The 21,512-nt window shown below is 35.4% G+C and overlaps 1 protein-coding gene across 1 annotated transcript; it reads left to right on the plus strand.

Annotated features, from left to right (window-relative positions):
* Positions 1 to 1,001: 1,001 nt before the first annotated feature.
* On the plus strand, positions 1,002 to 20,900 carry YME1L1 (YME1-like 1 ATPase; the record flags this gene model as incomplete). The annotated part of the gene is made up of 19 exons (XM_009705992.1): positions 1,002 to 1,032; positions 1,197 to 1,357; positions 2,774 to 2,936; positions 5,048 to 5,146; positions 6,895 to 7,004; positions 8,165 to 8,315; positions 8,407 to 8,514; positions 9,339 to 9,421; positions 11,234 to 11,324; positions 12,998 to 13,150; positions 14,495 to 14,627; positions 15,107 to 15,169; positions 15,669 to 15,781; positions 16,166 to 16,321; positions 17,085 to 17,236; positions 18,121 to 18,247; positions 18,347 to 18,420; positions 19,065 to 19,151; positions 20,357 to 20,900. Coding segments are annotated over 19 exons (2,199 nt in total), but the record flags the coding sequence as incomplete, so codon positions are not given.
* Positions 20,901 to 21,512: the final 612 nt, after the last annotated feature.

Consider the following 21,512-nt stretch of genomic DNA (forward strand, 5'->3'; position numbering starts at 1 on the left):
TCTGTTCAAGTTGGTTCAAGGGGAACCAGCTTGATGGGACCTGTTGCTTGGATGTCTGTCCAGGGATAATCTAGAATTTACTGTGCTATATTTTTTCGTATTAAAGTTTGAAATTAAGGCCTACCACTAAATAGATGGAGTACTTCATTTACCATTCTTTTTCTGTTCATGTTGCTTAAAGAGAACTACTTCTTTTCTGTGGCTGTGTTTTGAAGTCTTATCAGAATGGTGATCTTAGTTTTGTCTTGGTGTCCACCAAGACAGGCTCAGGATTATTTTAAGTGAACATTTCTTCCAAAGAAGAGAAAGTTCCTGAATAATGGTAACTATAAACAGGTTTTAAACATTTGAAGAGATGGTGTAAACTTGCAGACTTTTCAGTGTAGAAGTCGTTTGCTATTGTCTTTCCTCTCTTTTTCTCTCTATATTGATGTGTTTCCTTTTTTCTCTTTTACTGCTGTGTGGGGAAAAAAACCCTATTTGGAATGTAAGTTGATTGACTGCTGTGGGGGCATGGTTACTACAACGGAAAAGCATTGTTTCACAAAGTTTTGTGTTTTATTTGCATGAAATGATTGTTAAGTTTGTGGTATTTGTTAGAAGACAGCAACAATCCTTATTGTTCTGCCATCTGGTTGCAACAGCACATATCTTACACAGCAAACAAGTGATACATTTCAAAAAAAAACCTGAAGGAAGCATTTAGTAGCAATTTTGTTCCTTGCTATTTCGACTGAGAACAATCTATAAGAAGTTTTCTTATTATTTTTTTGTAACTAAACATTGTCTTAAGTGCAAATTGAGAGCAGTCTTTGCATTTCTTAAGTGCTGATGATCTGTACCTACTTCTGTATTTGCAAATCTACTGATTATTTTCTTTAAACCATGCTTATGTTTGAAAACCAGGAAATGTAGTCTTTTTTTTGTTGTTGTTTCCTCTTCCGAGCTTTGTGAGCTTCTAATCTGTCACGCATACTTGAACTTTTTTTTTCTTTAAATAGAGGTATCAGCTAACACTGTGGTGTTGTGAAGGTAAGTTCATGTGGTTTATTATGAAGTTCTCAGTTAAAAGGCAGCGTACAACATAAGCAATTATAAGTCAGGGTTTGGAATGGTGATATGTTTAAATAGTTTAAACAAGCTTAAATAGTTACCTGATTTTTTTCTCTCTTTTTTTTTTTTTTTTCTCTCCCTAGCGTTGAATGCTGCCTGTATTTTAGTCCGCTCCTCTGTTCCTCTGAGTCACCTTATCAATGCCTTTCATTCACCAAAAAACTCCACTACTGCTGCCAAAACAGCATCCGTACAGCCTGTCCAAAGGGACACCTCCCCAGAACATGATCCTCAGAAGAGTGAGGTACTAAAAACCTTTGGAAAAAGTGGTGGCTTGCTTTTAACTGAATTAAGTCTGAATAATATCAGTTTAACTGAATTTAATATTTTACTCGTTTTGTAAAATAATGTAATGTGACTAAACGAAACAGAATGTTAACACATGAATGTAATTTTTTGAGAGAATTTCAGTCAATCAGTGCTTTGGTAGTAAGGATTCTATGAAAATACAGTATTTTGTTGATAAAAAGCTAGTACTTGTCTAGGTAGTAATTTGCAAATGAGGAGAGGATTTGTTTTCACTTTCAAGTTAATGTTTCTTGCTCTAAAGTAACAATAACTTTTCTGTTAATAACCCCTTATTGTCTCTTCATTCTCTGAGTTCTAGCAAAGTTGGTTGCATTATTGCTTGTGATAAAATGGACAGTAACTTAAAATATGTTGAGGGATTTTGAGAGATTAAATAGCGTATTTGCCTGTTTTCTTATTTTTCTATTAAAATAACTTTCATTATCATTAGGTATTTTTTGTTCTTCTCATTGAAAATCAAATCACAGAAAGTGCAAAGTAGTATCAGATCTTGCCACATCTCTTTCAACTAATTTCTTGCAACAAGTTTTATAATTAAGAAAATGTTTGGGAGGAAAAACATGGAGTCTCTAACTGCAGAACTTTGGAAATCAGCATGGATTGTACTAATCATCCCTATGTTGTGATTTGATTGTTGGGGATTTTTTTGGTGATTCTGTGTTTGCTTCTGGTGATAAAAATTGATTTCAGTGGGAGACTTGGATTATTGAATGAAACTAAAGGTGTGTTTCATTTATTCAGATCTGTATTTGTCTTCCTACTCAGCAAGAGAACCTGGTCTCCTTTAAATACAGAGGGGTTTTCACATTTAGTATTTTCTTTCTAATTCATCATACACCTGTTTGCATCCTCCTAGCATGGTAAAAGTATAAAAATAATAATAGTTTTGAAAGTCTTTCTTAATTAAAGTATTTTTAAAGAAAGTTCTTAAAGCAAGTTGATTAGACTATAATAAACCTAAGCTTAAATAAAGGTTAAGCTCATTTTTTTTTCCATTGCCTGCTTCAATCGAGGAGAAGGAAGGTGTTAAAAAGACTGAATTGGGAAGGAAATATGCTTGTCATAAATGTACTATGACAATGAAAAAATCAGTGTGTGCAAATGGAGAAGTTACTTTGCTTTGACAGTAGCAAATATTCTTTCTTTAAGCATATCCTTTCATTAATTTATTTTCATTTAGAAGTTTTTTTATTTCAGTCTGAACTGTGAAATATAGATACTGTATTGAGCCAAAAAGTTGACTGAGTTACTCTCTTAATTTTTTTTCCCTAAGGAAATTAAGGTATTAGGTATAAGGTATTATATTAAGGTAATCTTAAATAAATTTTGAACATATGTTTCTGTTTTGCAGTCTGTACGTAATTTAAGAGATCTGGGATTGTCTGATTTCAAAGCAAACCAATTCAAAGAATTGATGAACAGGTTGCTTCCTGGCTGCTGTGCAGAAAACAAAGTCTCTTCGCAGTGGCATACATCACACATCTCTGCTGAATCCTTCTTTGAAAATAAGCATGGTATGTTCCAGAATAAAGTGCTTATGAGAATTGATAGGAGTTAGATTATAAAGGTGAACACAGTTATTCTTTAGTTTAACCTGTTGTGCTGTAGATAACTCATAGTTTAAAAACCTTTAATTAAAAGAGTATTAATGTATTTTTTTTTTTGTATATGGTTGTCTCTAGAGTGGTGCTTTTGAATCTTGGGAATTTTAGAAAATCCAACCCAGATTTTGGAATTGTTTCTTCAAATTCGGATTTGAAGTTGACTGCTACTAAACTTGTCTGAACTCAGCTGTAGTACACGAGCATTGTCTCCTAATGATGAACCTGAGCTATGAATTTTTTCACCAGTTCATTTAACCAAAGAGAAGAACTCAGATTTTGCTATTCTACTAATGTAACAGTTGTTAACATCTCCAGTTTACATTTGTTACTCCTTTTTTCCTTGAAACAACATTACACGAGAACATTAATTAGAAAGGAATTCAAGGTGGCAAAATGTTAATAGTCCCTGTAGAGTATTTCATTGCTGGAATAAACCAAGAGTGGTTCTATACAGTTGAAGATGTTTTGTTGGGACTAGTCTAAAATACAGGAAGCAAGGCCATTGTAGATGCTCAAGAATATATTAGAAAAAGAAGCATATAGCTGACATTTGAGATACCGCCTATATAGTATTGCAGTTGGGAGACAGAGTGTAAGAATAGTATCTCAGGGCTACTATTAGAGAAAAAATATTAAATTGCGTTGTGATGTGAGATATAAAAAATTAGCCCAGAGGCAGTTTCCTGAATGTGAAGAAAAAAGTTGCAAATGCTTCAAAGCTTTGATAGACTAACATGGAAGCTCACCAGACTGGTGGTTGTCTTTTCAACTGTGAACGAAAAGTTATAGGTGGAAAACTGCCACAGGCAAGGGAGATTGTAAATCTTCCAAGAACGTACTTTTGTGTAGGTGACACTGCATGCTATGGATGACTGTTACTATTGATACATGTATGTTGTGCATAAAGTGATGAGAGTATTTCTATTTTTTTAAGCTAATGTGTTCATAATTACGTTTTATTAGATTAGCCCAATATGCAGTATTGTAGAAGACTGTGGAATATATAGCACTGTAGAATTAATAGTTACTCTGTTTTTTCTCCTTCCCATAGTTCCTTAGTATTTCAGTTGTTAGCTTGTAAGCTGTTATTACAATCATACTTTAAAAAAAAAAAAAATATTTTAAAAAGTCATACTTAAAAAACTTTTAAAAATTTAGTAGGAAGTTTCAGGGTTCTTTTTTGCTGTTCTAGATATATCTAACTGATGTAACAACTTTCTCAGATGACATAAAATAAACAAAAAAATGCCATCCTTTTTGTGATTACACTAGCTTCTGAATTAGTATAGAAGAGAGCATATGTATGCTTGGCCTCATTTTCCTGCCCCCCCGCCCCTCCCCAAGTGTCTGATGTTTCTTAAAATAATTCTTACCTGCTAAATGAGGATGAGTTCTTTGAGCTTTTGGTAACTAAACAACAGCTAAATGGCAGTCCTCTTGTCTTGCAGTCTGTAGCATGCTTGAAATAGTATCTGCTAATAACTTTTTCACTGTGATGCTCCTTTATTTCTTCTTGTTTCTGTATTGCATGAGGACTGTACAATTAAATAGACTTACTGTAGTTTAAAATGTTTTCATACTTTATACATAGACTGTTTTAAAATGCCCATGAGCAATCTTTAAAGCCTTTGAAACTGAATGATTGGTTGAATGCTGGTCCTTCAGTTTCATGAAAGTGTTTGGATTCCCATCCAGTCTAGATAACTTTATTCAGCTCTATACCAATGTGCAGAGTTTTCCTTCCTAGATACAGCTTCAAATTCAAGATTGAGTACCATTATTTTTTGGAAGTTCTAACTAGAGAAAATTCTGGTATATTGCAGAGTGCCTCACATAGATAATTAGCTTCTTTGCATTAACCTATCTACTGGTAGCGGTTAATTTGTTTAGTTACAGATGCCTGAAGGACCGCAGTAAAATAGAATTAATATTTAAGAAAGAAAAAACAACCTATGCAAGAAGTAATGTTTAGTTGCCATGTAATATAGGGTGTATTCACACTTTGCTGCATCTTTTTACAGGTTTCGTGGATGTTTTCAGTGTTTTACGCTCATCTTGTTTGTACAGACAGCATCCTCATCCCCTCCATAGTTTCTGTTCAGAAGTTCGGTGTTGGCCAGGTATAAAACAATAAATTACACTGTTTTTAATCTCTGTAGTATCTTTTTATTCCGGGAAAGTATTTTTACTTTGTCTTAGAAGCGTCACTCAGGAAATAACTGGTAAACTTCCAGGAGGAACTTTGTATTGATATTAACACTTTAAATCATGAAGTTATTTTTGCATTTGAATAGTATGTTTCCAGAATTAAGTTAGTAAACATGGTGTAACTATAGAATCTTGTTCAAAGATGTCAGTATTTGTGGATCATATTCTTAAAAGGTGATAGATGAGCTGACTACTTTTGAATCAATAAATATATTGGATCTAGTATTCGTCCAGATGAACTTTCTGAGGTGTTTGGTGACTGGTTTAAACTAGCCCTGGATGTATGCTGAGTAACAACAGGGCTGCATTAGCAAGAACATAGTCAGGAGCTCAGAGAGTTCAGGTATTGTCCTCTGTTCAGTTCTTCTGATGCTTTATCTGAATACTGTGTCACGTAGCATACAGAAAGATGCTGACAAAATGGGGATAGCCCAGTGATGGTCTACAAGGAAGGGTGCAGAATTTTGAGCACTTAATGTATAGGGGAAGCTGAAGGATCTGAGGTTTTAAAGTTAGCAGAAGAGAAGGCAAGGAGTCATCTAATTGCAATTGGAGCCATATTAGTGACCCTTCTCTTGTACACCTCAAAGAGGAGGCAACAATTACAAGTAAAAGCAAAGGAAATTCCTGTTGGAAAATTTTCACAATGAGAATGGCTAAGTTCTGAAACAGATTGTCTGGAGAGATTGTGTTAGCTTAATCCTTGGAGATTTTCAAAACTGTGCTGGATGGGGTCCAGAGCTACCTGATTGAATGTTGAAGTTAGACTTTTTTTTGAGCAGGGGTTTAACTAGACCACCTCCAGAAGTTCCTTTTGTCTGGTGCTGTTCTGTGTGGTAACAGAAAGCTTAGTGAAAACTATAATTGTCTGGTATTGGTGATTATTTTAAAACATAGTAATGAAAGAAAAGAAATATTCTTGGCTTTTGTGATTTATGTGATAAAATCTCCATCGCAAGGTTTCTAATATGATAGAAGATGACATATAGTGCTATAAGCTCACTGTGTTTAAATGGTCTCATTTCTTTTGTCAGTTCCTAAGTTAACAGCCCGTCTGAGCCCTTCCAGATCTCTTCAGGGCACCTTATCAGCTGAGCTTTTAGGCAAAGCTTATCTTAGAGCAGTAACCTTCATTCCCGTTCTTCTGAATTAGCTTCTGAATGTTTTGTGTTTGTCAGCCTGCCTGGATTTAATTCAGCTGTATGTCTCTTCTGTTCCCTGAGATGGTGATAGGGTTGGCCAATTATCTATATAATTCAGTGTGAACTGATTATTTTAACAAAAAATTTTATGGGAAAATGTATTGTGAAACAGTAAGCAGTTTGCTTGCAAGTTCAGATTACGAACGTGGTTCATGAGCATGTAACTATCCATTTACAGTACTAAAATCTATTGGTTTATTTATCTAATTTATTACTATTAGATACAGAAGTGTCTTTTATACAGTTTTCTATTTTTTACCTTTTTTCAGTCAGGCATCTTAAACAGATTGCTGTTTTCAATTCTCTTTCCTTTCTACTGTGGATGTATTGGGAAGATTGTATTCAGTTCAGTCACGATAGTCGTCTTCATATAATAGTTTCTGAAATTTCTTAGGCCTTTTTTTTGTAGTGGTAGTAATGGTTAGTTTTTAACTTTCATTTGTTATTACTACTTTAAGTTTATATACAGTCACGGAACTTTAAGACTTTGAGATCAAGAGCAAGACGCCTGCAGTCAACATCTGAACAATTCACAGAAACAAAAAATTCACTTTCTTCACTTTTGAAGGTAAATATGAGTAACATTACGAGTTGTTTTCAGACCATCTCTTTCTCTTGAATGAACCTTCACAATTTACCAAGGGTATTTTGTTTCACTAGTGTGAAAAAATGCCTTAATTCTAAAACTTGAGCTAATGACAATATATTGTTTTCCTTACTAATACACAGATTTGCTTCATATATCATTGACATAAAGATAATTTGAATTTTTCAGGAGAGTAGTTTCAGAGTATAAAAATGGTTTTAAACTCTAGAAATAAAATTCTTCGTATTCTGTTTTTGTGGCTTTGTTAAAAATAGCTTGGAGTTGAATGAAATATTCATTTAAACAGAAATACAACTAGTTTAACATACAAGAATGTCTATTTTCCAAGCAGTTCAGCATGCGATCTGATGTTTTAAGAGTAAATTTACTTGTGGCTAGTATATTTTTAAGATACTTTAAACTTGATGTTTTTATGGGTTACAGACTCACTTACATACTTTTAATTCAGCAGATAACTATCCAGACTTGAGGTAGCAAAGCACTTAACTAAACCAAGTTGAACGTAGGTGCTCTTGGTTTCTAATAGGGTTGTACAGAAGTCAGGCTAATTAAAGCATTTGATCTTATTGTATGTGTAAATTAGCTTTGAACTCTTCCCTTCTAGGCATATGTGGTTTATTTCATCTGTGGACTAGGTATGCCGTGGATGAAGATAAACCAGAGCTAGCTCCATGCAGTGCTGCTCTTAAATTTGGTAGGGCATATGAGATGTATTTGATCAAGCTGTATCAAAACTATACTTACAAAGATGTTTCGCATTTGGAAATAACTTAAGTTGATTTCATGAAGCAAAAAGCTTAAGCTAATAATTCCCACTGAATCCAGTGTACAAAGCTAGCTGTGTACAAATCTGCCTTAGGCTGTGTTTTCTGTTTGGAACTGTGGTCCAGGAGGACTCTGAACCTGACCTATTCAGCAAAAAATCAGGGTGTCCCTGCGGGATCCATTGTGATTCCACACTCAAGCTACTGCCCTGTGTTGTTGAACTAACCCCATAGCACCTGAATTATATGCTTTTTCTATTTATTTTTTTTTTCCCCTCACCCATGCTAGCCAGGTAGTAAGTTAACTGTGTATCAAGACTCAGTGTGTACTAACACTGCTGTGAAAATGTATTTTAGGGCTTTATCCTGAGAAAGCGAAGAATTGATGTTGAAAACTTAGATACACTAATGAAAACAAAAAACATCCCAGAGGCACACCAGGATGCTTTTAAAACTGGTTTTGCAGAAGGCTTTTTGAAAGCACAGGTATTCCTGCAAAAAACACTTGGTAAGTTGTTTTAGTTCATGTATCTTGTCTTTACATTCAGAAAATAGTTTATTTCAGCCCATATTAAAACTTTTTTTGTTTTCTTTTACAGATTCCTTAAGAAGATCACGTTTGCTTTCTTTCTTTCTCTTTGTTCTTTGTTTTTATCTTGCTATATATTCATCATTTTTACCTGGGAAAGGTTCCTTCTCTGATGCTGGTTAGTTAACTTTTTTTTTCTGCACTATTTCACTTGTGTTGTTTCTTCCAGCAGGTTTAGCACAAATTAAATGTGTTTTGATGACGATTGTTTTAGGATAACATTTCAATGTACTAATGAAAGAGAAGAGTTACTTACTGCTTTTGGCTACAGCCTCAGATAATAGTGTGACAAAATGTTTATGGAGACAAAAAAGTTGTCTGTTAGTATAATTATTTTAATTCTTTTGGTGAAACAATTACATTATATCAACAGAGAAGTAGTCAGACTGTTCACCAATTACGTATTTGTCTTTGAATTTATATGATGTTATCTAGGTCAGCAGTAGGCAAAATGGTTTGATTTTTATTTGTAATGACAGCGAAGTTTATAGTGACTAGGTACTTGCATGGCCAAATTGTCATCTTGAGAAATCTGCTGGAAATAGCGAAACAGTCAAAGGCTGAGCTCATGTAAATGGAGAATTTCAGCTTAATGCTAAGTTATCGCCTGAGTCTCAAGGAAGTTAGGGTATGTGCAGAAACAGTGAGGGAGAATGTCTGGCTTTGTGTACGTGCTTTTGGATGCTGGGCTTTCTGTGCTACAAATGACTAAAAAGGACTTACATCACTGAATTAATTGCAAATATTTTAAAGATTTTTTTTTTTTATGATTTTAAATAAATCTTATTCTTGCTGGACACTTGTAAATGGATACGTGCCCTTTTAAAAGGGCAGGTGTAAAGTTAATGGCTTAATAACATGCATTCAAATGTAAAGTTCAGTCTTGGAATGAAATGATTTAATGTATGAATTTGTTGTTCATCGTCTGCTGTTTGCTATTAGTACGCTTTCGAACATCGAGTATCTTTGATGCAGCAGTTGATCCAATCCAGTTGAAAAATGTCACCTTTGAACATGTAAAAGGGGTAAGTTCAAAAGTAAAGTGTGTGTGAGTTCTTGCTTAATCATTATAAGTCTGAAGAATGTCTTACTCTTTTCAAGAAATTTCTTTGTATGAACTGAAGCCTTGTATATATTGACCACTCCAAGATCGAGGAGGATTTTAACCATTCTTGTTTTATTTTTTTTATTTTTTTTTTTTATTTGGGGCTGGTGCTGTTTAACATCTTTATAGACGATCTGGACGAGGGAATTAAGGGCACCCTCAGTAAATTTGCAGATGACACCAAGTTAGGTGGGAGTGTTGATCTGCTGGAGGGTAGGGAGGCTCTCCAGAGGGACCTGGACAGGCTGGATCGATGGGCTGAGACAAACAGCGTGAGGTTCAACAAGTACTGAGTCCTACACTTCGGCCACAAAAACCCCATGCAGCATTACAGGCTGGAGGAAGATGGTTAGTGGTCAAGTGGAAAAAGACCTGGGGGTGCTGGCTGACAGCCAGCTGAACATGAGCCAGCAGTGTGCCCAGGTGGCCAAGAAGGCAATTGGCATCGTGGCCTCTATCAGAAACAGTGTGACCGGCAGGACAAGGGATATGATTGTCCCCCTGTACTCAGCACTGGTGAGGCCACACCTTGAGTACAGTGTCCAGTTCTGGGCCCCGCACTTCAAGAAAGACATTGAGGTGCTGGAGCGTGTCCAGAGAAGGACAACAAAACTGGTGAAGGGTCTTGAGGGTAAGTCTTAGGAGGAGCGGCTGAGAGAAGTGGGGTTGTTTAGCCTGGAGAGGAGGAGGCTGAGGGGAGACCTTATTGCTCTCTACAACTACTTGAAAGGAGGTTGTAGCAAGCTGGGGGTTGGCCTCTTCTCCCAGGCAGCTAGTGAGAGGACAAGAGGACATAGTCTGAAACTGTGCCAGGGCAAGTTCAGGCTAGAAATTATGAGGCATTTCTTCACAGAAGGGGTTGTTAGGCCTTGGAACGGGCAGCCCAGGGAGGTGGTGGAGTCACCATCCCTAGAGGTGTTTAAGAAAAGACTGAATGTGGCACTTAGTGCCATGGTTTAGTTGAGATGGCAGTGTTAGGGCTAAGGTTGGACTCGATGATCCTAGAGGTCTCTTCCAACCAAACAGATTCTGTGATTTTTATATCTTTGTGACATTTAATACTTTATAAAAGGTGCACTCTTGACTTATTGAATTACATTTTTCAAGGCTAGAATAGCAAAAGGCAGGCCATAAGTACACATGTTAATCTATTTTTTGCAGAAGTTGATGAATAGAAGAGGATGGTAATGCCATTTGATCACTTCTATCTTGGTACCATCTCTTTTGGATATCTGATACTAGGACAGGAGATACGGAGATTCCCAGAAAGAAGTGGGCATGTCACTGCTGATGAGATAGCTTTATTTTTTCTTGGTTTGTTCTTTGGCTGTCAGTGGCAAAATGAGGACCTCACTCGCTTCTTCGCCTTGGACAAATAGATAGCATTAATACCTTTTTAACTAATTAGATGAATACTTTGATGTAGAATTTTTGATTCTCTGTTTATCTTGTTGGTCAGATCTGGTCTTGAACTGTTTGATTATTCCTTCAGTGTTACTAACTTTTAGTGTTTACTGATTCCAATGAACAGTTCTAGGAAATAGATTGAATTAAACTCATGGATGCTCTGTATCCACCCAAGTTCTGTGGTACGCTTTTATCTCCTCTTTCTGTTGTGTGTTTTTGATCAATACACAATTAGACAGTCTCCATTACAAAACTCACGTACAAAAAAAGATGGAGTATTTCATAAATGCTTCGTTATATTTTGTGGCATGTTTTTAATGTGTAGGTTGAAGAAGCTAAACAGGAATTGCAAGAAGTTGTGGAATTCCTGAAAAACCCACATAAATTTACCGTGCTAGGAGGTAAACTTCCAAAAGGTAAGAATCATTGCTCAGCAGAAGTGAAAATCATTTGTAGCTGTGGCTGTCTTTGTAGATTTGTTCTATACTGCATGACTAATTTACAGCCTAGCTTCTGAATATTTTTTCATTTAGTTAGGGAATCAAGAAATGGGCCTGAATACTACTGTTTTATTTAGTTTGTGTCTGGGAAAACTAATGAAATAATGTTAGACATAGGTAGTGGTTTTCCTTGTTTGTTTAAAATATTTGAGGAACAAATGAATCTTCAAAGAGAGTTGTGAAAGCTTCTGTATTAAAGGATACCCTTAAATGACATACTTAGGGATGAGGGAGTGGAGGTTAAGGTAGTTATGTTGTATGCTTCCTGACTTACCTTCAGTTCTCCATGTGTAACAACTGGTCATTACTGCTTGCCCCCCACAGAAAATTTGAGTTATCTGAGATATTCAGATAGAAGAAGCAAAGATGCCTGGATACATCTTACATTTGGTAGATACTCAATAATGACATTAGGATAATAAGCTGTGACGGTGCAAAGCAGCACTGTGGATTCCAGGCAAAAAGCCTTTCAAAAATGGAATGTGTGTTTATAATTGTTAGCAGCCTTATTTACAGAGTTAAGAATCGCTGTTTCTTTCAAGTCCCAAGTCAACCTTTTATAGATGATGTACTGAACTACAAAAATTCTTTTACTTTGTCACTGAACATAACGTAGTATTAAAAAAAAATTTACTGATAAAGTTATGTATAATTAGTGTTAATGCCTTTTGAGTAGAACTTTATGTAGCCCAGAGGTTTTTAGGTCTGTCTCTTCACCCCCCTCCCCCCCCGCCCTTCCTTTAACTGTCTCTGTAAGGGTATCTTTTTTTCAAAGTTAATAGCTTCCTGTCACTAATTTTTTTTTTTTTAATTCTGTGGTACTTTTTCTCATCTGAGAAAGATACCTAATGTAAATTGAGTCTTGAAAACTTACCCAAGATAATGCAAAAATGTCCAAAAAAGAACCTGTATTATGGAAATGAATTTGCTGTTAGACAAAACTTACTGTGCCTTTAGTTATTAAACTAATATATAGTAGTTCTTTATCTTGAAAGGCAGGGATTTTTATGTAACTGAACTCTTAAAGAGCCTTTATTTCTTCCGTATGGCTTTCAGTACCTTTAGTGTTTGCTAACTGCTTTAGACCGTTCGGAGACAAATGTTTTCATTTAAAAGGATGATTAAGCTTGATCATAACAGAAGGCCAAGTGAATCTGAAATATGTAAACCTGGTAAGTCTGTTTCCTGTTAGTGCTCTACACTGTTTAAAGACAATTACATCGAATTGTTTAATTAAAAAAAAATAATTCTACTTTCAGAAATAGCTAGGAAAATGTCAGTTTGAAGAAGACCCGGTTAGGGATTCAGCTGCTAAACTCAACAGTAATTTTGTAGGAACAGGCTTCTGTTTCTATTTGATAGTCTAACAAGTCTTTGTTGTTGTTTAAATATGGATCAGTGTGTATCTAGATCTGTTATAGAAAGCTTCTTCAGGCTGCAGGTAATGAGCAGTATCTGAAATGGGATGTTAACAGCTTTTTGAAGCCAAGTGTAAATTATTTCTTCTAATGCATGGAAGAAACAGTACCTGTATAATAAGACTGTGTGGGTTTGGTGGTTTTGTTGTTTGGTTTTTTTTGTCTTCTTAGGCATTCTGTTAGTTGGACCACCTGGTACTGGTAAAACTCTTCTTGCACGGGCTGTAGCTGGTGAAGCTGATGTTCCATTTTATTATGCATCTGGATCGGAGTTTGATGAGATGTTCGTTGGTGTAGGAGCTAGTCGCATCCGAAGCCTATTCAGTAAGTTAAATACTGTGTTTTTGAAATCTTTTCACATGCGAGATTAAGTACTCCGTGTTGTTTACAAGGTTTAATTAGGTACAGTTCTGGTTACTGGAAAGTAATAGCGTATGAGGCTAATGAATAAAACTTCAATTGTGTAGATAAAACTCAGAATTCAGTGAGCATCAGTTAACTGTAGAATATTGCTAGTTGTCAGACGAAATTATAGCAAAAATTATAACTGATGTTACAACACTCCCAGAGAGAATAGAAGTAATTTGATTAAAAATGTAATGTCCTATAAACTAAATGGAATATTTCAAATTATAATTTACTTACTGTCATACGTAAATGATTGTAAATTTGAATTAAATTGTAAATTTAAGATTAAAAATAGTGTTAACCTTCTCACTTACCTTTTTTTTTTTTTTTTAATATGAGTTAGAGCTTTATGGAATCACAGTGTAACACTAAGATGAAATTTCCTTTCTCACACCCATCAACAGGCCCAGAATAAAGGGCATTATAATGAAACTTTTAAAATGAATGTTTAGACTGATAACTTTCACAGAAGAGGCTTTCTGTTTTAAGTATGCAAATAAATGTTATCAGAGGAGAGGAGAATCCAGCTTCTCTCTTAAATGGAAGATTGATAGTGTCAGGCATATACAATGTAGAAAGTAGTTTGTACTTGTAGAAGAAATGTGACTTCCTTCACATGGAAGGAATGCAAAATGTAACACGTGTTCTACCTTAAAATGTGCATTTCTTTCTGTTGACTACAGAAGTTTAGATGACTTGACTTGTACATTAATATCAATGTTACAGATACTTCTAGCTTGGTGAGATAAGTTGCATCCTGGTATGCACATACCAGTTGATGGTCTTAAAGTTTATTATTGCATTTTTATTTTGTGTTTTTAATACCTGTAAACTTGAGGGTGAGGCCTTCACTGTTAAATAACAAGCAGGTTCTATTAAAAAAGTTAGCGTTTAGACCCATCACGTTTCATATTATTTTTATATAATAGGTCAATATTCTCTACCGAAGCCTATGAAATAAACTGTTGTAGGGAGTTGATACAAAATACAATGAATTTCTTAATCTATTTTACTAGTAATTTCTTGTGGCATGACAAGAATAAGCTGATGTGGAGATGCAGAACCTTGCTTCTCTTTGTATTGCTTAATTTCAAAAATATATTTCTTCTTTTTAGGCTAAAATCAAGACAGTTCTGGTTATGTCTAATAGAACATTTCATAATCCAAGAGTAATAGAAATAGTAGATTTCTAAATTTCATGATACACTGTCTGTTCCTGTATGTGGTTGAAGTGTCCTTCTGCTATTTTTATTTTGTCAGGGGAAGCAAAAGCAAATGCACCATGCGTTATATTTATTGATGAGTTGGACTCTGTTGGTGGGAAGAGAATTGAATCTCCAATGCATCCCTATTCAAGACAGACCATTAATCAACTTCTTGCTGAAATGGATGGGTAAATATATGGATGCTGAGGGCACAGAAGGTGCTTGACTGGCTGGTATTTTGAATATTTGGGTGAATTTTCTTCCTTGACAGCTTTGGTTTTTGTATTTTTTGTAATGCTTTAGAGGATATAAATTGAAGATACTTTTATGACCACTTTCTAGTACTGCCAGCAGTAGCATTAATGGCCTTACTGTAAAGAATATAGAAGATTCTGAGTTGTAGTAGCACAATAGCTGCAATTATTTTAAATAATTCTCATTTTTTTTAGGCTGGCTATGTATCTAAAGGAAGAAGTTCAACTCTGAGATCAGGGCATGATTTTAACCAGTTGCTGGGTTAAACATGGCCATTCTTGGATCACATGTTATGATTTGATAGCATGTTTTTGACTGGCCAGTTGAGGTCATCCGAGTTATTGACAAAAAAGGTGTAAATTCTGTCCCCAAAAAAAAAAACAAAAAATTCTCACTCTTTTTTTCAATACAGCTTTAAACCTAATGAAGGTGTTGTTATTATTGGTGCGACAAACTTCCCAGAAGCGTTAGACAAGTGAGTATAATGTATAGATCATTTTTACAGAGCATGTATTAAAAAACAAAGAAAGAAAGAAACAAAAAAATGTGCAACAAAGTAGCTTATGATAACCTTTAAGTATTACAGTGTTACAGCTGGGTTTTTTCTTCTCTTAAAAAGGATGTGTATTGACCAGTTTTTGGCATTTAAAAGGTTGTTGAGTTAAATATGGAGAAATAAGTAACATGCTTCTAAGCACCTAAAATTTCTGGAAGTTTTTCTACTTAAATTTACCAGCTGCATTCCTTTTTCTCAATGTAAAATTTTCAAATGCAAAAAAACCCTTTAAAATGGATTGGTAATAAACATCCTCCATCTGTCTTTTTACAAACAGATAATCTTTGCATCTGTGCACCAGACATAGTCTATGTAGATGTCTTTAGAAATATCAGATGAAGTTTTGTTCTTTGTGTACGTTAGTAACAGTTCACTGCAGCATTTTTAAGCCAATGTATTAAATTGTCTTTTCCCTTAGTGCTTTAATACGTCCTGGTCGCTTTGATATGCAAGTTACTGTTCCCAAGCCTGATGTAAGAGGTCGTACGGAAATTCTGAAGTGGTACCTTAATAAAATAAAGTATGATCCATGTAAGTAAATACTTTACTGTAGTATCTTTTTATGTAACAGTTTTTATACTGGATCAGCCCACTCATGCGTTAGTCCTTTATTCCATCAACAATTATGGCTTTACCATGTGTCTTACAAAGAACACAAAAATTGTCTAGTATGTAGTGTTACAACAGTTTTCTGAGGCACTGTTTCTTTCTAGTCCCCAACAGTTCATAGTGTCGTAAGAATTAGGCTTCATTTCTCTAAAGCTGAAAATTTTTTGTTTAATGTATTGTTTTTAATAGAACATGATTCTTGCTTATAATTCGACAATTTCTTGATATTTCTTCATGATACAAGGTTTTCCAGGTGCAGTATGGACCCTAATCACAAGTTTGTTTGTTTGGTTTTTTTCCCCACAGCTGTTGATCCGGAAATAATTGCACGAGGCACAGTAGGATTTTCTGGAGCAGAGCTTGAGAATCTTGTAAATCAAGCTGCCTTAAAGGCCGCTGTTGATGGAAAAGATATGGTAACCATGAAAGAACTAGAATTCTCCAAGGACAAAATTCTAATGGGTAGGATTTTATACAAAAGACCTACATATATGTTACAGTACACAAGGGTTTTCCTGTGTGATTAAGACTTTTACAGAGAGAGAGAGGAGTTTTAATGCTGCTGGTTTTTGGTTTGTTGGGGGTTTTTGGGTTTTTTGGGGGTTTGTTTGGTTGGGTTTGGTGTTTGTTTTTTTGTTGGGGGGAAAAAGCCCCACAAATAAGTCTCCTCTTCATTAATTCTGAATAGAACCTTTTGAGATCAAAGAGTAGTATGTAAAACCTAGTATAGAATACATTCTTTAAGACTTGATACTTTTTTTTTTTAATCAAAAGCGCTGCATGTTGTACTTCAGCCTAGAAGACAACACAGGCTTGATTCCTTATCCTTCCCCTACTTATTCCTAAAGGAAAGGAGAGAATAAATGACCAGAAACGTGGAACTTGTGTTTAACTAACTTGTCATGTGATAACACAAAACTTAAACATCTGAGACATATATACTAAAAATCTGGTCTGTTCATACTGGAGAGAAGCAGCTGAATTTTCTCAGATCTCAGACTGCATTTTAAATCTACACCTTTAAATCAACTTGTCTGGAGAGTATATTGAGGTCCAGTTTAGACATAAAAATCCTACTCGTAAATATTTTGCACTTAATGAGCGTTAGTTAATTTTGTTTGCATGCTGTTCCTCAGCTACTTTGTGCTCTGTTTGAGTATATGTAATGTGTGGATTGTGGTGGTCAGCTGTACAAAAAGGTTTATTTAATGTTCCTCTGTTTAAGGACCTGAACGTAGAAGTGTAGAAATTGATGAGAAAAACAAAACCATCACCGCTTACCATGAATCTGGACATGCTATCATTGCATATTATACTAAGGATGCAATGCCGATCAACAAGGCTACAATCATGACACGAGGAACAACACTTGGACATGTGAGTATTTTTACAGCTTTATGTTGGTTTAGTGAGGTTGAGGAATTTGCCAGCAATGCTATTTATTGTAATTATGTTAATGCATATTGTGTTATGCTGAAATACTCAGTTATGAGCAATGTCTCAGAAAACTCACTAGTCATCTTTCCTGCACGATAGAAAGCTTTCTTCCTTCATTTTGAAATAAAATAGGATCTGCTAGTATAATAGTTCACATATACAAGGAAAGAAATGTAAATGTATTTGATTCTGCTGCAGTTAAAATAGCACCCAACAGCAAAACTTTGAAGAGTGTCTAAAGGAGTGGAAAGTAGAAGCATTGCTCAACTGTACTTTTAGCACAAACATCCTTTATCAAGTTGTTCTTTGTCCGATGTGACTTTTTCTAAACCTAACCAGTTACCTACCTTGTTTCTAGCATAGGTATCCCTAAGTTTTTCTATTCTGCCTTTAGCTGCCAAGCATTTGAACAGAAAAATATTTCTATTAAGTCCATTTTTGTTGAACTTTATCCAAGTTAATGTGTTCAGTTAAAGAAAATCATTGGCCTGAATCCTCCAGGCAAGTTGATTTTGCTCAGTGCAAGTGTAGGGAAAGGAATAAGGAGAGATGGATAGAATAGATTGTTCTGTTTCTTCTGGTGGTAGGTTTAAGTTGCTTAATTTTATGTGGTGCTTGTGGCCTGTAGGAGGCTATTTTAGCTGGTAGACTAAGCACCTTCAAGCAAACCTGGTGAGTGTGTAGACTAGGAAGAGGCCCAGAGCATTCAAATTGTTGCATAAAAGCCTTTATTTATTGCTTTGGATATAAACAAGAATATTTTTCAGATTATTTCAGTATTTCTTCTGTTTATTGTTAACTGACCACAGTTCTGTATCTTGCAGGTATCTTTGCTCCCAGAAAACGACAGATGGAGTGAAACTAGATCCCAGTTGCTTGCACAGATGGATGTCTGTATGGGAGGAAGAGTAGCAGAAGAGCTCATATTTGGAAGTGATCACATCACAACAGGTCAGCTGAGTGGTAGTTAAAAGAATTTTTGATCAAAGCTGTCAACTGGCATGTTTAACTTGGTTTCAATGACATAATTTACATCTGTTTGTTATCCAGGTGCTTCCAGTGATTTTGACAATGCTACTAGAATTGCAAAACTGATGGTGACTAGATTTGGAATGAGCGAGAAGGTAGTATCATCAATCCTTAAATAGTTATGAGGTACACAGAAATGTTCTGTAACTAAAGACCTATTTGGCTGTCAGTGATCACAGACACTAGGTAGGTCTGGCAAACAAGAAAGTAAGCCTTATGACTGGCCCTGCTATAGAGAACTCAACTAGAAAACCTGCATATTTGACAGTTTAAAAATTATTTTGCAAGATCTTCATCTCAAAAATACTTTGAAAGTTACTAATGTCTGCAGAAAATGTTTATAATAAAACCAAACATTTTGGAATTGAGGATAATCTTGGGTTTTGGGGGGCATGGATGACAACATTGAGTTTTCTAGACTTCTAAAGAAACTTCTTTAGACATCTCTATTACTCATTCAAGTGTTAGCAGTCTAGGGATTTTGTTTTATTTTTTAAATAAGAAAATGCATAATCAGGATCTGTACTGTGACTTAGTGAAAGAGAACTCACAGTGACTATATAGTTGATGAACAGGCTTCTTGTTTTGCTTCTGTTGCAAGCACTTCAGCAAGCATTTGGTTAATGATTTTTGTTTGCATGTAGAAGCCATAGGTGATGAAGCTCTTGGTGTTTTATGTGTATTACTGCAACAGTGGCAAGATAAAGATGATGATGATGTTGTTGTTGTTGTTGTTTAGCTTGGTGTTATGACCTATACTGATACGGGGAAAGTTAGCCCTGAAACTCAGTCTGCAATTGAGCAGGAAGTAAGAACGCTGTTACGGGTAAGATTCTCTCCCCCTCCACTCTGATACATTTATTTTGAGATGAGTTGAGCATCAGCTTACTTGATTAGTCCATTTGGTAATGTATACTGGTGAAAATACGCAGGTGGACAAAAGTATTCCCAAGTACTTAATGTAGCTGCTACTTCGAGTCTTTGCATATCAAAACCTTTTGGTGATTGTCATGCACAAGTAGTGAGAAACTAGTTGGTGGTGCTGGGTTCTTTAATATACTCTTTAACACTTCCTCTTACATTTGGTCAGGATTTGTGTTTTGTCTGTTCAATTCATAGGAAAAAAATATGGCTATAAATTGTTTTAGAATAGATGTGCATGTTTTGTGTTACTCCCACATTTCATAACTTGCAGCTAAACCATTTTGTATAGAATCACAGGAATGGCTATATCGCATCAGAGAGGTGCCTTTTCCAGTATCCTGTTCTTCATGGTGATCAGTATCAGATGTTCAGTGAAATTTGTAACGCTCAACAACCACAGAACTTCCAGATCATTGTTCTAGTAATCTGAATTAGTTTATTACAGGCAGGAGAATTATTTATGTCATAACATTTAAAGGATTAACACTTTTGCTGTAGCTGTTTTTGAACTGCCTTGGTCATGTAAGAGCTATTTATGTAGAACTAAAAGTTGAAGCTGGTACTGCTGGCAATGTGCATTATACTTGCAGCAACTGGTAACTTGTTGAGTAGCTTTCAGTTTCTAAAAGTACATAATACTTTCAGAGTTTTGTAAGCTTTTAAAAACTTTAGTCTTTGAGGAACATTCCTTGAACGCTGTAGCACTGCTTATAATGTAAAATCAAATTAATTTAATCAGCAAATTTTCAAATCTGTTAAGTCTTTTCTAAGTCATATGTAAAAATACTAAGTTTTGTCTCAGGATTTTATTTTTTGTCCTATTCTGCAAAATGCAAAGATGGCATAAAGTTCTGGGGGTTTGGGTTTTTTTGGGGTTTTGTTTGTTTGGGTTTTTTTGGTTTTGTTTTGTTTTGTTTTTTAATTAATTATGCCGGCTAGATTTTAAATCTTCCTGAGACAGGAGCTGTGCTAGCTATGAAATGTAAGGCACAACTTTAAATGTTTGTTTCAAGCTGTATTTACCTGGAAACAATTTTTAAAGTGGAATCTTCCTCTTGTTTTTGTTCTAAAGTCTTAAAATCTCCTTCCACCTTTTTTTAATATTAGGACTCATATGAGCGAGCAAAGAACATCCTGAAGACTCATGCAAAAGAACACAAGAATTTAGCAGAAGCTTTATTGAAATATGAGACTTTGGATGCCAAAGAAATCCAAATTGTTCTAGAGGGGAAGAAACTAGAAGTAAGATGATAACTTCTGAGATACAGTAACTGATAATTTGAAGAATGTACATCTAGCAATGCAGTAGTCTTACGCAGCATAGCCTTTTTTTCCCTTCCTGATGTGTGTATGGCATTAGTGACACTTTAATATTATTCTGTCTCTTGTGAGCTTCTGTTACTCATCTATTTGTTGTGTCTCATCAGAATAAGACACACAAAATAAAGCAAGTTCCTCATCTTCTGCTCCCTATACTGTTCCCACAAAAAGTTATTCAGAAGGATAAATCTCAGGGTTGAATTCAGCATTTTGGTTCAGTCAAATGTGTTGAAGCTGAGAAGAAAAACACGCAGATACACTGGTGTGTTTTGGCATAGCTTCCTGGGTCATGCCGCTACATATGCGTTTGAAGCAATACCCCACAACACATGCTCTGGAATGTTGTATGGATAGTGACAGATGGATCTGTAAAACGGTAGTATGTAGCCTAACTAATGCTCATACTCTGTTTGGGGCTAGACATCACTTTTAAAGATGACTTCTTATGTAGACATGTAACAAAACGTCTCTAAGAATGAAGCGGCTATGCAGTGCATATCAAAGAGAATTGTGGGAGCTCCATGTTAAACAAAAACATTACTGATTGTGTTTTCAGTGCTCTTGGGGTTAAAATACACACGTCTGGCTGGGAGAGAAACTTTAATGCAAAACCAACAGGCTACACGAGTCTAAGCCTCTTTGGACCGTGTTTTGGGTAGAACCATGGCAGGGATAAGAGAAATGCCTGTGACCTCTGATGTGCTGCTGACAAGATTCTTAGAATTTTTATTACTGCAGTAGATGGATAACAGTGCTTTCACACTGCTGGAGATTCTACAGAACTTGTTTCTACTAATACTATGTATGGGAGTTCGATACTCTGACAGATAATTTCTTCAAAGAAGGCAGTATTGCTCACTAAAGAGTAGTTCAGAAAATGTTTGAACCATGTGTTGTTTCAAATAACATTCCCAGTTCTGTTCTACAGTAGAAGTAGGGAAAT

Source organism: Cariama cristata, unplaced genomic scaffold, assembly GCF_000690535.1.
Source record: "Cariama cristata isolate BGI_N322 unplaced genomic scaffold, ASM69053v1 scaffold10910, whole genome shotgun sequence".
Lineage (NCBI taxonomy): Eukaryota > Metazoa > Chordata > Aves > Cariamiformes > Cariamidae > Cariama > Cariama cristata.